At 44.2% G+C, this 13,483-nt stretch overlaps 1 protein-coding gene across 8 annotated transcripts in view; it reads left to right on the top strand.

Annotated features, from left to right (window-relative positions):
• The window catches only part of LOC114872572 (POU domain, class 6, transcription factor 2), a 215,708-nt gene that overhangs the window by 180,598 nt on the left and 21,627 nt on the right, over positions 1-13,483 (top strand). For 5 of the 8 annotated variants that reach the window (XM_046288588.1, XM_029179888.2, XM_029179887.2 and 2 more), the window contains exon 6: positions 2,416-2,463. The exons of 2 other annotated variants lie outside the window; for them this stretch is intronic. In XM_046288588.1, the coding sequence (XP_046144544.1) occupies positions 2,416-2,463 (48 nt within the window). One more of the 8 variants, XM_029179893.2, reaches the window with a different exon arrangement.

Raw genomic sequence — 13,483 nt, 5'->3', positions numbered from 1 at the left:
ATACACGGTTCTCGATAGTCGTCATTTACAGGAACGTCGCGTTGGATACGGGCGTGTACGCGTGTGCCTGTTTATGAATTGACACCGCATTAGGGATATTGCTTAACAATAGCGACACTGTTGCCTCGTCGAAGGGCCGGCGTGAAAAGCTGTTATTTTGAAACGCGTTATCCCCGGAAGTAGTAATTGCGAGATTGCTGAACGCGTTATGGAATACCGCACCCATGTATCTCGCTACTTTGTGTCATAAGACTGCAACGTTTCTTGGAAATTTATCTTTTAAAACCGGTAATTTCACTTTAGGAATAGACGTTTCTTTTAACTATTCTTATTGGATATAATTATAGAAAACACATGATTTCTCTCACTTTCAATTTTCACCATGACGTTGTAATAATTCACGCTTCTTTTTTCACTTGAAAAATTCATCGAATCGTGTCTTATTAATTTCTCTGCCAGAACTTCGAGCTACCGCAAAACTTGCGCGTTTATATTCCGTAATTAATTAACGTGGCTCATAGTCGGGCAGAAAGAAAACTTTTGTATAAACATCGTTGTAATTAAATTCGTTGCTGCGTTTTCATAGAAAAAAAACGGCGAAGAGGGGAAAGGAGGGAAAAAATGACGAAGAGGGTTACGTAATTTCTGAAACGTTCTTTGTGACTTCTTCTGCGAGACGCTTTCCAATAGAACCGGAACACTCGAATTCGTAATTATAAAAGTGAAACGGCAAAGCGACCACCGGTAAGAATGCGAATTTTTCTTCTTTCTTTTTTTTCTTTTTAAACACAATAAGGCGAAACACCGGGTTAAACGGGGTTTTCTCGCCTTGTTACGTCGATACTTTGCGACACCCTCATTACCTTTCAACGACAAAGTAATTCCGCCTGGAGAATTAATACTATTAAAACTATCGCGTCGGATACTTTACTTGGCTTCGCTGTTCCCTTTGCCGCTGTTTCACTGAATGACTGAATCGTTAGAAATATTTTCATTCAACTCTTTCTAAATGACACATGTTACACGAATATATTGTTACATGTTTAACTCATAAATCGAGCTTTGACGATTCTTGGAAACTTTTATTCTCCTACGTTTTCTTTCAGCTTTAATTGAAAATAAAGAAACGAATCTAGATATACATTTTGTGTAATCGTGATCTGCCATAGAGCTTTAAGTTGCTACTTTCCTGCAGCAAAGTCGTTCAACAAAGGGTTGTTTTACACCTTTGACGAAACGCTTCCATTTTATTCGCGCGCCTCCGCCAAAAAGAGAGAAGAAAAGAAACTCGCGTCAGACGCACAATTGCAACGCGTAAATAAAATATTCCCAACCTAGAAACGAAAGCAGTGTGGCGAGATTGAAAAAAAAAAAAGAAAATGAGTAGAACGAGGTGGTGCAGGTAGCCGGGCGCGTTGTAAGGCAATTCTCAAACCGTAGGCGCGCGACCGCGTGAAGTGCATAAACTTCCGGTGACGCTTGCGCGTGCGAGGAAGCGAAGGTGTATATAGAAAACCGGCGGGCAAGTTGGGCGCGATATAAAACGCCTTTGTCTTGCAAAAACCCGCAGACGTATATCATGCGAGGCCAGGGCAACGGGCATTGTTTCGTTCTCGCATAATTATCGCGAGTCACGTTTTAAAGTTGAATTTCACCTAAATAAAGCTTAATGTTATTATCGCGGCCACCGGCGACCCGCTGCCGCCATTATGAACTGGTTACAGTCTCAAACGTCATTGTACCACGAAACGATCGTTTCCAACGATATTAAAGGCAGAAACGACGACGTTTTTCCGCTGGAAATTTTTTTTTTTCGACCGAGATCTACATTAATTAGATGCACGCACCTTTGCTAAATCTTTCTTAATTATTATTCAGAATGTTCTGATAAAGATTTTGGGAACCGCGGGTGACAGCCATTGACGTCATCGGTAAATCGAGAAATTAATTACTGAAATTGCAAGAAAAACCAGCTGGCTCGATAACTGATACAACTTCATTAAATTTACCGATCGATGAGAAGTCGTGGACAGGATGGCGACGCTGGCGGAGTGGAGTGAAGGGGGTGCAAAAAATCAGGCTATTATCCCTCCGAAAACGGCGGTATTGATAAAACCCGCGTCGCGATCACGGCCGACCGAACAAACACAATGATACCGAGCGAACGAAATTTTTTTTTTTTTTCTTTTTTTCGTGTTCCCCTCCCGTTGGCGGGTCGTTGCCGCGAAACTCCCTGGATAAAAGTCGGCGTAATAAGCGGCGAATGTTCCAAAAGGGGTCGAAGGGTGGATTAACCGACGGGTGGCGGCCGTTGATGGAACAACGTAATACATACGTGATGTTTAATTAATCAATTAATAAACGTATTATTGTTTTGTTTAATTAAAAATAATGAATCTCTCTCTTTCTCTGTAGCGTTGGTGGGCGGATTTACGAACACGGCCGGCACCAGCATCATCCACCGTACGTATCAATTGCATTTGATAGCTGACGCAGCCGGGCTACGGCTCAGCCTTCCGTTATCCGTCTGTGCTTTTTGTCGATACGATAGGTATTGTTCTATTTTTTTTTTTCATTTTTATTTTGGTACGTCTTAACCCCGATGCCTTGGTAGTTTCCCCTTCTTGCGATTACACTCGGTTCATAAATGTTCTACCTCGAGGAATGTTGGAATTCGGATCAATATGGATATACAAATAATCCTGGGCTATTTTTAATTAATTAAAAGTAGCGTCAATTTCAAAACGAAATGCATGGGATTTTTTTAAAAATAAATATTCATAGTTCTTCTAATTTTTTCCAATAATAAAATTGCAAAAGCATGTATTTATATTTTAGAATATTTCTGCTGATCAGTATTGAATTTTATACACGGCTAAAAGTACAGACGTCTTTTATTTATTTCCCGCATACTGTCCGAAAGAGATGAAAGAAAAATTTTACAATATGAATGAAAAATAACGTTGATTCGTTTATCCGTGAACTTCAAATCTTATTTAGGAAACATTTCATCTTGTAAGACCAGTATGAATTTCGTATCGTCCTTAGTCTTTAATAACCCAGTAGTTGATGCAATAAAACTAATTGAAAAGATCGAAACGGCGTTTCAAGCCGATGGTATATAAACAATGCGTTCGTTCGATGGTGAAAAATAATTAAAAGAAGACGTATATCGTTACGGCTGGTTCCATCGTTCGAGTGTGCGGCAGCAATTTCAATATTTCAATAGTGTACAAAGCAAGAATGAAAGAAGAAAAAAAAAGGAGAGTTTAACGAGGGCCAGAATCCATGCGATTCCCAGCCGAAACCTCGCGTCCACGTTTGACGGTTTATATTCGCGGCCAGTCGATTTTAATAAACTCGATGTAAACGGTTCGACCCCTTCCCTTTGTGGAGAAAGTTTCCGGGAGAACGCGCCGATTTTTAAATATAGCGCCGGTAGGTTTGGTCCACCAATGGGAGCCGGATGGGTTAGGTCTGGGAAAACCGTACCACCGTCAAAGCTTTTTCGCAAGCGTTCCTCCGCTTGCCTCGCTGATCCACGAAAAAGGCTCGCCATCCGTGGAATCTTTTGTTTATAATTTTTTTGATCATTACCCCAACAGGCTACTAATTCCGCCGTCGGGTGCATTCAAAATTTATCGACGGCGCGACAAAACGCACCCTCCAATCTTTTTTATCTTCCCTCTCCGTCCATCGGTTCGTTGTCTCCATTCTTTCATCTCTATTACTCTTCTTCTGTTCCTCTTTCCCTCGCGGTCCCTCGTTCTTTTTTTTTTTTTTTCAAGCATCCCACTCCCTATTGGACGGCGTTCAAAGGGTATTCAGAGTCGAAGGTCCGGAAACAGTTCGGAGCAGAAAAAAACAGGTAGACGGAGTTAGGCACTTGTTTGTCGAACGGATCCATCGTGATTTTCCAAAAATTCAAATCCTATTCTGGCAATGGGTCTTTTTCTCTTCGCTCTTGGCTAATTACCCAGTGTTTACCCTTCGTGTAATTATTTTCATGAAAATTCAAGCTTCGAATTGATATACCATAAGTGCTACATTGCAAATTTAATATCCAAAGATTGCTTCATAAAAATCAGTTGATAAACCTTCGTATTCACGAAGTGTTGTTTGAAATTGATTGCTCCGTGAATACTCTCTACCACCCGCTGTATATTCGCCCTTTGATCCTCCCTCTGGCATCGTTTTTCCGGCGTAATTATCAACGTTTAAAGCGTTCCCATAATCAAAAATGTCTCCGCTGTTGGAGGTTTTTTGTTCCGGCGCCGCGTTTCGAGTGGTAATCAACTGCGCATTGCTCGTCAAAAGAAAGCAAGCACCGTTAATGAGACGCTTACACGTCCTGCAATCCCGATACCGCGACCGAGGGGCGTATTTAAAAAAAAAAAAAAAAAAAAAGAAAAAAGAAAAAAGGGAGAGAGAGAAGAAAAAAGTACACAGGCAGAGAAGTGGCCTCGAGGTGGTGGTAAAGGGTAACAGTTTGCATTCAGAGATCGCGGCATACAAGGGTGCTACGGGGGAGAGGGTGAGAGCAGCAGAAGCGGGGCTACGGAGAAATAATGTGTTTAGGCGCAGGCATTTTTATCGCGCTACACCCCCGCCCCCGCGTCCCTCCGTTCAACCCCACGGCACGAAAGCTTTTGTTGTTTCCAATGCTTTATGTGAATTGCACTGTAAAATCTCATTATATTCGTGTGCAATGCGTCCATTATATCCCGTGCCAGAAACATTTTTCCCTTCCCGATTTTTCCCTCATTCCCTTCTTCTCTTTCCTTTTCCCCTTTTTTGTTTCGTTCTCCGTTCCTTCTCTTTTAAACATTCCCTAAATTTATTCGCTCGCGCGATGCGCTCCGGTCTAATTTGTTTTAAAGAAGCCGCTTGATGGGAAAGGATGCACCCTAATTAGCTCGTGACTCGGATTATCGCGATTCAATTTCTTCAATTTGAATACTTTACAAACGTCTCGTCGATCTAACGAATGCAAGTTTCGAAACGTGGAAACAAATGACGATGCATCATCGGGTGATTATTAAGCAGAAAGAAACTCGGCCGAATAAAAGTACGAGACAAACCGTTAAGCTTCAGAGCAGCAAAGCGACTGGGAGGTTAATGGCGCGTCGTTGCGTATTCCAACGGTGTTTGTTTCCTCGCAGTTGGCAATAAACTAAGATAAATGAATGTCCGTAGGCTAGGCCACTATTATTCCTTCGCTCGCTGCTTACATTAAGTTGCCTCGCATTAACGGCGATGCGGAATGTATCGCACCCATTACAACCTCGAATTCCCGATCGAACGTTCCTCTCCGCCTACGAAATAACGAGGAACAGCCACCTTTTCTTCAGGAACTTGAAATTTAGGATCAAAGGTGTTCTATCGATAAAAAGAAAATTTGAACGAAAAAGAAATTCTTGGTACTATTTTAAACGAATTAAATTCATAGCTTTTATCACTTGCAACGAATGCAAATAATCATCCAATAATTAAAAAATGACAGAATCGTAACAAATTATCCCATTCACCCTTCCTGTATATCCCAACTATTCTTGCAAGCATTATTCGCGTTTTGCATGCCTGAAGTAACTACCGAAGTACGTGCAAAGCAACGATTCAATTCAACAAAGGAAACCGAAATGCATGTTGAAAACGATTTCTTTATTACCCTAGAAATATTCCCGTTTCGTTGGCCGTAGGCCGAGCGAAAGGGTTGAAAATTAACGCGTCGTTGCGAGTGGAAATGATCAGCGATGCATCGTGCAGTTAACAGGATGGGTTAGGATAACCGCGGGAAACGTTACGATTCGTTCTTAAGTAGCGAAACAGGGGATGATAGGGTAGAGGGGTAAGAAAAGAGGAGGAGATCCTCGAGGGCAGGATGGCAGGAGCGTCGACAGTAACGTCGCAAAATCCACTGCGAGTACGCCTCAAATTCCGGCAGAGGAGGCTCAGCTCGTAAAGCACAGGAAGATGCATGCCGGGATATTAAGGCCATTATCGCCGTTGCATATTCATGCCGTATTATAATGAAAATACAGTTTATTACCGAAGATTAACAGCTTCTTACGACGACGCGCGCCCGCTGCCGTTTGGCGAGTACGCTTCGCGTCGTTTCACCAACCCCTTGTCATCATAGAGTCGTTTCGATGTTGACGAAAGCGTCGGGTTTATAACATTCTTGCCGAGCTTGAATTTTAACGCCGGACCAGTTTCTCAATTGTAATATATATTTTTTTTTTCATGCCGTCATGATAAATTTTAATTAATTATCTGTGTTGAAAATTTTCTTGTACCAGGGTAGCCATAAATTGGCGGTAATAATTTTTTTGTGGATCAAGCAGAATTCAAATTCATTGCCACCTTCGGCCAATTTTGTCATCAACGTTTTCGATCCAAGCAAGCAATCTCAACTCCCTACGTAGTCACGGAACGAGCCGCTACAGTTTCCGTTTACGTAGCCGTAAATAAGTAAATAATTCATTCTCTGACTCGCTTGGCAAGTGGCACGAGGAGCGAGCGTGTCTTGGAGGACGACGAAGAAGTTGGAGGGATGAAAGGGAGAAAGAGGTAGCGGTAGCGTGAAGACGAGGAGGACAGATTGGAAGGAGAAGGTTTAGCGGATAGGGGGAGGGGAGTTGAAATCTGCATAATATCGGTAATGCTCAAAATGCGAGTCGCGTAGCTACCTGCCTTGCTTACCCCGCGCGCCGTTCCGCAGTCGCGTCAACTAAAACTTAATTATAATTAATTAATGCGACTGCTAACTGTGGCGGCCGGACAAGTATTGACCCGACACGACACGCCATCCTCGACCGTTTCTGATTCTATTCCGCGACCTCTCGTGTCGCTCCCGATCTTCTCCGCTTCCTTTGGCTGGCTGTCTCGCGATCCTCGCCGCTCCGATGTCGTCAACTTGCTGACGCGGCAGATTTCACCTCTTAATTCCTCATTCGGACGCCATCCCCCATCGTTCGACCGTCACCGTACTCACCCCTCGTGCTTGGATGTCGGCTCCGAGCTCGGCTCGAACAAGAACTGGGACATAACATTTCCGTGGCGAAGGCGGCACTAAGTCTATGGCAGCGTGCAGCACGTAATTAGAAACCTTTGTGCAAAATGAATACTGTTAATTAACGTACCTAAAAAGACATTATACCCGCGGCGCGGCGTGGTAAACTAAATATGGCCTCCGGCGAGCGTATTACACCGTTCACGGTGTAAATAAGCGATTTGCTGCCGCCTCCGTTACCGCTCGCGCTATACGCTTTCTTGTTGCCGTTAAATCATAATGAATTGTATTCGCGAGAAGACTTTCTCGAACCCTTCTCACCATTGGCTTCGAGTTTCCTCGCGCACCCTTCGTCGACTTTATGCTACGCCTCTCGGTGACGAAAGATTATTTTTAATGCTTCTATTTGATTTATTGAAATTTTCAATAATATTTATTATTGATTATTAGGTTGATATTAAAAAATTAGGTTTATTTTAATTAATACAGAAATTGAAAAGGTGGGATATTTTTAGCTGTGACATCCTTCAAAGGGTTAAACGTCGTTTACCGCGAATCAATAAGTTTCCAGTTAAATATAAGGTCTGAAAGATAACACTGAAAGACGACGAACGCAAATGGTCGATATTAATTGCAGCTTGACTCATTAATTCGTTCGCATTATCTCAGCTCCGCGAGCAAGAGAGCGTCCGAGATCGTGGCTCCTCTCGCTTTTGCGCGTCTCGAGTCGAGTTCGGTGGGCAATTACAATATGAAAGGCACATAAATCAGCGGGTTTAATTAACGCGTTGTTATTATGATTATGACACTGCCGCGGAATTATAATATCCTGAAACGTTCCCCGACAACGGGCCATCCGGGGTGAGCCGTTTTTCAGCCTAGCAAAAGCTTCCTCCAAAATTTCTCGGGAAGAAATACAATTCAATATTACCTTGCCATAATACCAAAAAAAAATATACGAAAATTCCACTTGCATTCAGGGCGTGAATGGCACCGTTCGCACCCCCCGAAAAATAGAAACGAAAAAATACCCCTGAAGAACAATAGAAAGAAAGCAAAGGATGTCGAAATGGGAAGGGAGAACCCTCGGTCGTAACGGAAGAGCTATCTTGGAACGGGGCCGCTACTGTTCTTCTCTCCTCGTTCCCTTAGCTGCGAAACAGTCTGTGAAAGCACGATTTCTCTATTACCGTTGGTTAATAGGGTTTTTAAAAGTCAAGTGCAGCTCGCAACCCTGAGCCGTTGACGAGGGTGTGGGAGCCAGTGAGCGGAGCGGAAGCGGGACGAGTGTAGGTGGAAGGCGAAAAGGCATCAAGCAGGGTGGAGGGATGGTGGAATCGACGGAAACATAGGGAATGAGAGGGATTCAAAGGTGGCCAATAAGCCGGCAAACGGTTGATGCCGGGACGTTTGCTAGTTTTCCCGCACGGACGGCTGCCAGGCAGTTTCAGAAAACATCGCTCTCACTCGATACTCATAATCAAGTAATCACAGATGATGCGGGAACATCGAGTGGTACACGTTTCAGCTATCAGCTATTAAACCCCGTCGATACGCGGAGGGTCGCCTTTTAGTCAGGGGCTCTCAACGCGGCGTTAAAGTTGACGTTGTCGTCGCGACGTGAAACAACAAGAGGCCCCGGCGACGACAGACGAAAGAATCAATCGACGGACGAGGATGGCAACCGACCGACTGAGCGACGCTGCGATATTTTTTAATTAATCGAATTATTGAACTGTATCGCAATTGAATTGAATTAAGTGTCGGTGCTGCGCTGCGGAACCTGGAAGCGCGCAATTTTCTGTCATTATTGCAGCACCCACGCCTGCACCCTCCGCCGCCTGCAGTCTCGATCGCATTTTTCTTCTCCTCTCCCCGTTCCCGCGTCTTCCTTCCACTCACGAACCCTTCTACTATCTTCTCGCGTCGCAACCCTTCGACTTTCAACGTCTATCCGCACCCCATCGCACTCGCTCACGCATCAACCGATACGCGTGACGCGCGTTTATATCGCGACTGCACCACGTGGCTCTCGCTAATTACCTATCCAGATGGAGCACGCGAGTAAACGGGCAGGGTTGATTCCTGCCAAAAGTAAGATTTCTTTTTTTGGGAAAATGAAGGTAACTTTATTGGGACGCGAGGCAATTAGAAGAAAATAGAAATAATTTAGATTCCGTCTAGCGTATTTAAATATACGCCCTGAAAAGTAATTCAGCACTTCGAAAGCAGACCACGTCATTATACCCCGTCTGTACCTTGATCATAGCTTAACAATGACTCATTAGCGGATTTCGAATACAACCGCACACCATCGTAGCAGAAAGCAACGGTAATTGAAGAATCTCCCCATAAAGATCGATACGATTTTAATTCACCGCGGTTCCCCGCTTTCAATCGGGGAGTTTCAAAAATTCGCCGAACCGATCAAACCGTGGCTGATCCGCAATCGTGTCCCGGTTCCATCCATCCTGGAACATGGTTTCCCCTTGCCTATCGGGCGCGGCAGACCACAATAATTCAAACGAGACGAGGCCAGAATGCTTCCGAAAACCGCGAAACGAATCGTCTCAACGGGACACGATTTAGAACACCTCTCCCGGTGCCGCGACACCGGGAGAAAGAGAGAAATGGTAATCGAAGAAGGAAACGCGAAGTTGAAAAGGGGAGGATGGAGGAGGTGGTGCAGAGGGTGCAGAGGGACGCGGGGGTGGAGGGTGGTCTAACCAAACTTAATTGAATCCCAGTCCGAATGTATAATATGTAGACTGCCTGCATAATGTCGTGAACCGGCAGTGATTCTCAATGGTCCAGGTGGGCAGATCGACGGATAGTCGTCGGTACGCTGGCTCGGACCTGTTACCAACGAATTTTGAGAACCATCCACGGAATTAGATATACAATAATGTAAGCAGAGCCCCGGTGCGGTGTAAGGGTTGGTGGTAAGGTCATGTATATTCATACATCGGTCGACCCACCTCCGATTCTCTCACCCAAGCATCCCTACCATCGCTACGACCACCACCACCCTTTCTCTCAGACATCCTACTCTCCTCTAACCCTCTCGTCTCTCCGTTTCGCCTTCAACGACCAGCTACCCCTACTTACAGCAAACACCGTGGGCTAAACAACCACCCTGCGAATAGATTTACGTCACGTCCGCGATGTTTACGAGCGGTGAACATTAAGATCTCTGTCGAGAAGAATACCGGCAATCTCTTCGCCGATGGTTTCGTTGCAATCATTTAAAATATTAATTTACTGTTTCGCACTTAATCCCGGCGTCCTTCGTCAACATTCATTCGCGCGAAACAATTAACCGTGAGACTACGAATCAAAGTTAACGGTGTTATTTAAAAGTTACCTCTGCATTCCTCGATAACAGTGGCCTGTTAAAGTTGCCCGAACTTCGTTTTCATTCCCCTCCTACCTCTTTCTTGCCAATCAGACAAAGCAAAACAACATTTGAACGGTAAAGTTACGCGGGTCGTCGCAATTAAAGCTTGGGTAGAGACGAATAAGACGGGTGGCAGTCGCATTATCGCGTCCCGGATTCTTATAATTTTCACGAACGCCGTGTCGAAATAGTCGTTAGAACGCATTTCCGTCGAGACGATATCTGGATATAATGAAGGATCCATTTACAAGTAAGATTCGCCCCCGCGACTTCATTACCCACGATTTCAGCACGGACGCCCCGCGGCATTCGTAATGAGCGATGGTCATTCATTTTAATATCCATTAAATGCAAATACCGCCCAAGCACAAACGTTTACTCCTATTTCGAATTATTTCGCTGACTCGGTGTAATTAAGCTTTTCGAAGGGACTCGTGGAAACATTACCTACGAAAGGAGTCGTTACTGGTAACGATGCCCACCCTCTCCCTTTCTCTTTCTCTTTTCTCTTCGAGGCTTCTCTTGTATGAAGCTACCTCGTAACGTCACTCACCATGACGATTTTCGTGCGCGATAGCCGGGAAATTAAAATTTAAGACAGAGCAGCACGGTAAGAAGGTGGAAAGGAAAAAAGGAAGGAACAAAGAAACGATCGTCTTATCTTCTTGCCTGGTTTTTAAAATATTCATAAATTCTCGCGTTAATGACGCCGCTTTTATAATGATTTTAATAGAACCGTGATACCTCGGCCACGTTGACATTAAGTTTCGCCCCACAATTTACATATCGCCAGGAGAGAACGGTTGCGTCTTCTTCGATTCTGCGAATTATAATTAAAGTTTGAACATAATTATACCCGGTAAATTCAGACAAATTGATTTTTTTCTAATATATCTTCCATTCGAGTAAACCTTGCGGTAGAATGGCAGCGGATACAGGATATAAATTGTAATCGCTATAGAAGCAAATTAAAACAGATTGTATTCCAGTCTGTTTCAAGTATACCTCAAACAGAGAAATGACTCATTTCAGTTCTACATCTGTACCTCTGTGGCCAATGTGCAGCTTTCCACTAGCGAATCGATCGTTTTCCAAACCACATAAGTGGTCTCGACTGACCCTCTATATTTAATCTACCAACTGTGTTAACCCAGACAAAATCTACTCCGAAAACTCTACACTCCTGTGAAGAGTATTATGTATTTAATAATCGACAAAGGTTTTGTCAAAATTCATTTCTTATTTGATTTTTGAAATATCAAATTTTTGGAGCTTGTCTGAACGACCCTAAACGCGATCCTACGTATTAGAATGCAATGGCGTGTGGAGGTGGAGATTTTTCGGGCTCGCGTGTACCCGAAGAGTAAGACGCGAGCCGCGGATGCTCGAGACACAAGCTACCGACAGAGAGTCGGTCGTTATACACTCAACATTCTGCAATCTACCCTTTCTATCGGCCCTAATTTATGTTGAGCAAGGCAGCGGTAGTAACCCACCCTCGACTTGCTTCGCTAGGAAGCCTCGGTAATGTTTCAAGTGGCTTGTCTGTTGTTAATTTAACCCGGTGGAGGCTTGACGGGGGTCTGTCTACTCGCTATAGTGCTCGGTTCGTTACGATAAATCGGTCATTATTCTGACAACACGGTTAGAAAAGTTCGTTCATCGTTCTCCATTTTCTTCGACTCAAATTGCGAAAATTTGCTTTTGAGTTTGCCAGCTCGATTCGAAGTAGTCGATTACAGTAACCGGATCGATAAGAGACCGTTCCTGGGTAGATAGCCAAGCCAGATTAAGGGAAATTCTCGAGTGAAAATTAGGGATTCTCGGTGGTCTCGTGTAGTTTTCGAGACGCTTCTGAGTTACGGTAATAATATTCCTCGTTTATCCCTCTAGCCAATTGTATTACGCTTGTTTCTTTCGTTGATCTTGAATATAAGCTCGTAAAACTGCGCTAAAGACGCTCAGTTTCGCAGAAAATTTCTTCCGGTGTCAATTTTGGAATTTTGTAAGCAACGAGCATCGACGGTGTAATTTCTAGCACGGCAAATCGTGCGTCGTAGCAGGCGAAACGGAACGGTCGTAAACATATATACGGGTCGAGGACGAACCCTTTTCCGCGTATCCCGTGCACCCTTTCGCGCCAGACCAGGCCGACTCGGCTGGAACATTAATATCGCGAAATGAAGCTCATTTGCATATAAATAAGGCGGTGGTGGGGCTGGTTGGCGCGGCAAGGGAGAAGCAGGATGAACCACCCTTTTCCTCTGTACGTCCGTCTCTGTTTCTCCCTGCAGAAACCCCACCCTGGACTAATTACACTTACAGACAAAGCAGCCTGTGCCGAGGGGTCGCTCGACACTCGTTTCTTCCGTCTTTCTCCTTCCCGTTGTCTCTGATTTCTCGTCCTCCTTCTTCTCACACGTGCTACCCTACTCCCGATAACAACGGTTCCCAATGACCACGTGATAATTGCAACCCCCGTGGAGCACGTCCCCGTTAGGATAGCCCTGGATCGTCGAGGAAATTCATCGTTTCCTCGCACTCGGATAATCCTTAATCCCGATCAATGGAGTACTCGTGACTGGGTACACTGTGAGTTAAAAAAAAAGCGTCTTCGAAAGATTCTAAAGTAACTAGAATTGTACAGGGTGTCTTAACTTTGGAGGATAATTTTTAATTTTAATTACAGAGATTAGTGATATTGATGATATATTGCAACCCTTAAAATTGAAATCTTTCTAGATCCTTAATTTGAGTCCCAATGTTACACTTTCCAGCAAACAGGAATCCCTTCAGTGGCCGAAAGGTCGAACGAACGCGAAACTCGTTGGCGATCCAGCAGAAAGCTCTAATCCCCTGTTCGAACGAGAAAGCCGTCCTGAAAACCTTTTAAAACGCAACCAAACAAACGAATATAGCGGCGGGTGTATCGGATAGAGAGAGAAAGATCGATCGAAACGAAAGATTGGCGAGAAATAAGCGTATAGGTAGGTTCGCGACCGGGGGTAGTTACGTTGTATAGAGAAAGAAACATAAAAACGCGTATTACCGATTCCGGAATACGGCCATTAGTC

Source organism: Osmia bicornis, chromosome 14, assembly GCF_907164935.1.
Source record: "Osmia bicornis bicornis chromosome 14, iOsmBic2.1, whole genome shotgun sequence".
NCBI classification, from domain to species: domain Eukaryota; kingdom Metazoa; phylum Arthropoda; class Insecta; order Hymenoptera; family Megachilidae; genus Osmia; species Osmia bicornis.
This window is presented reverse-complemented; position numbering and strand designations above follow the sequence as displayed.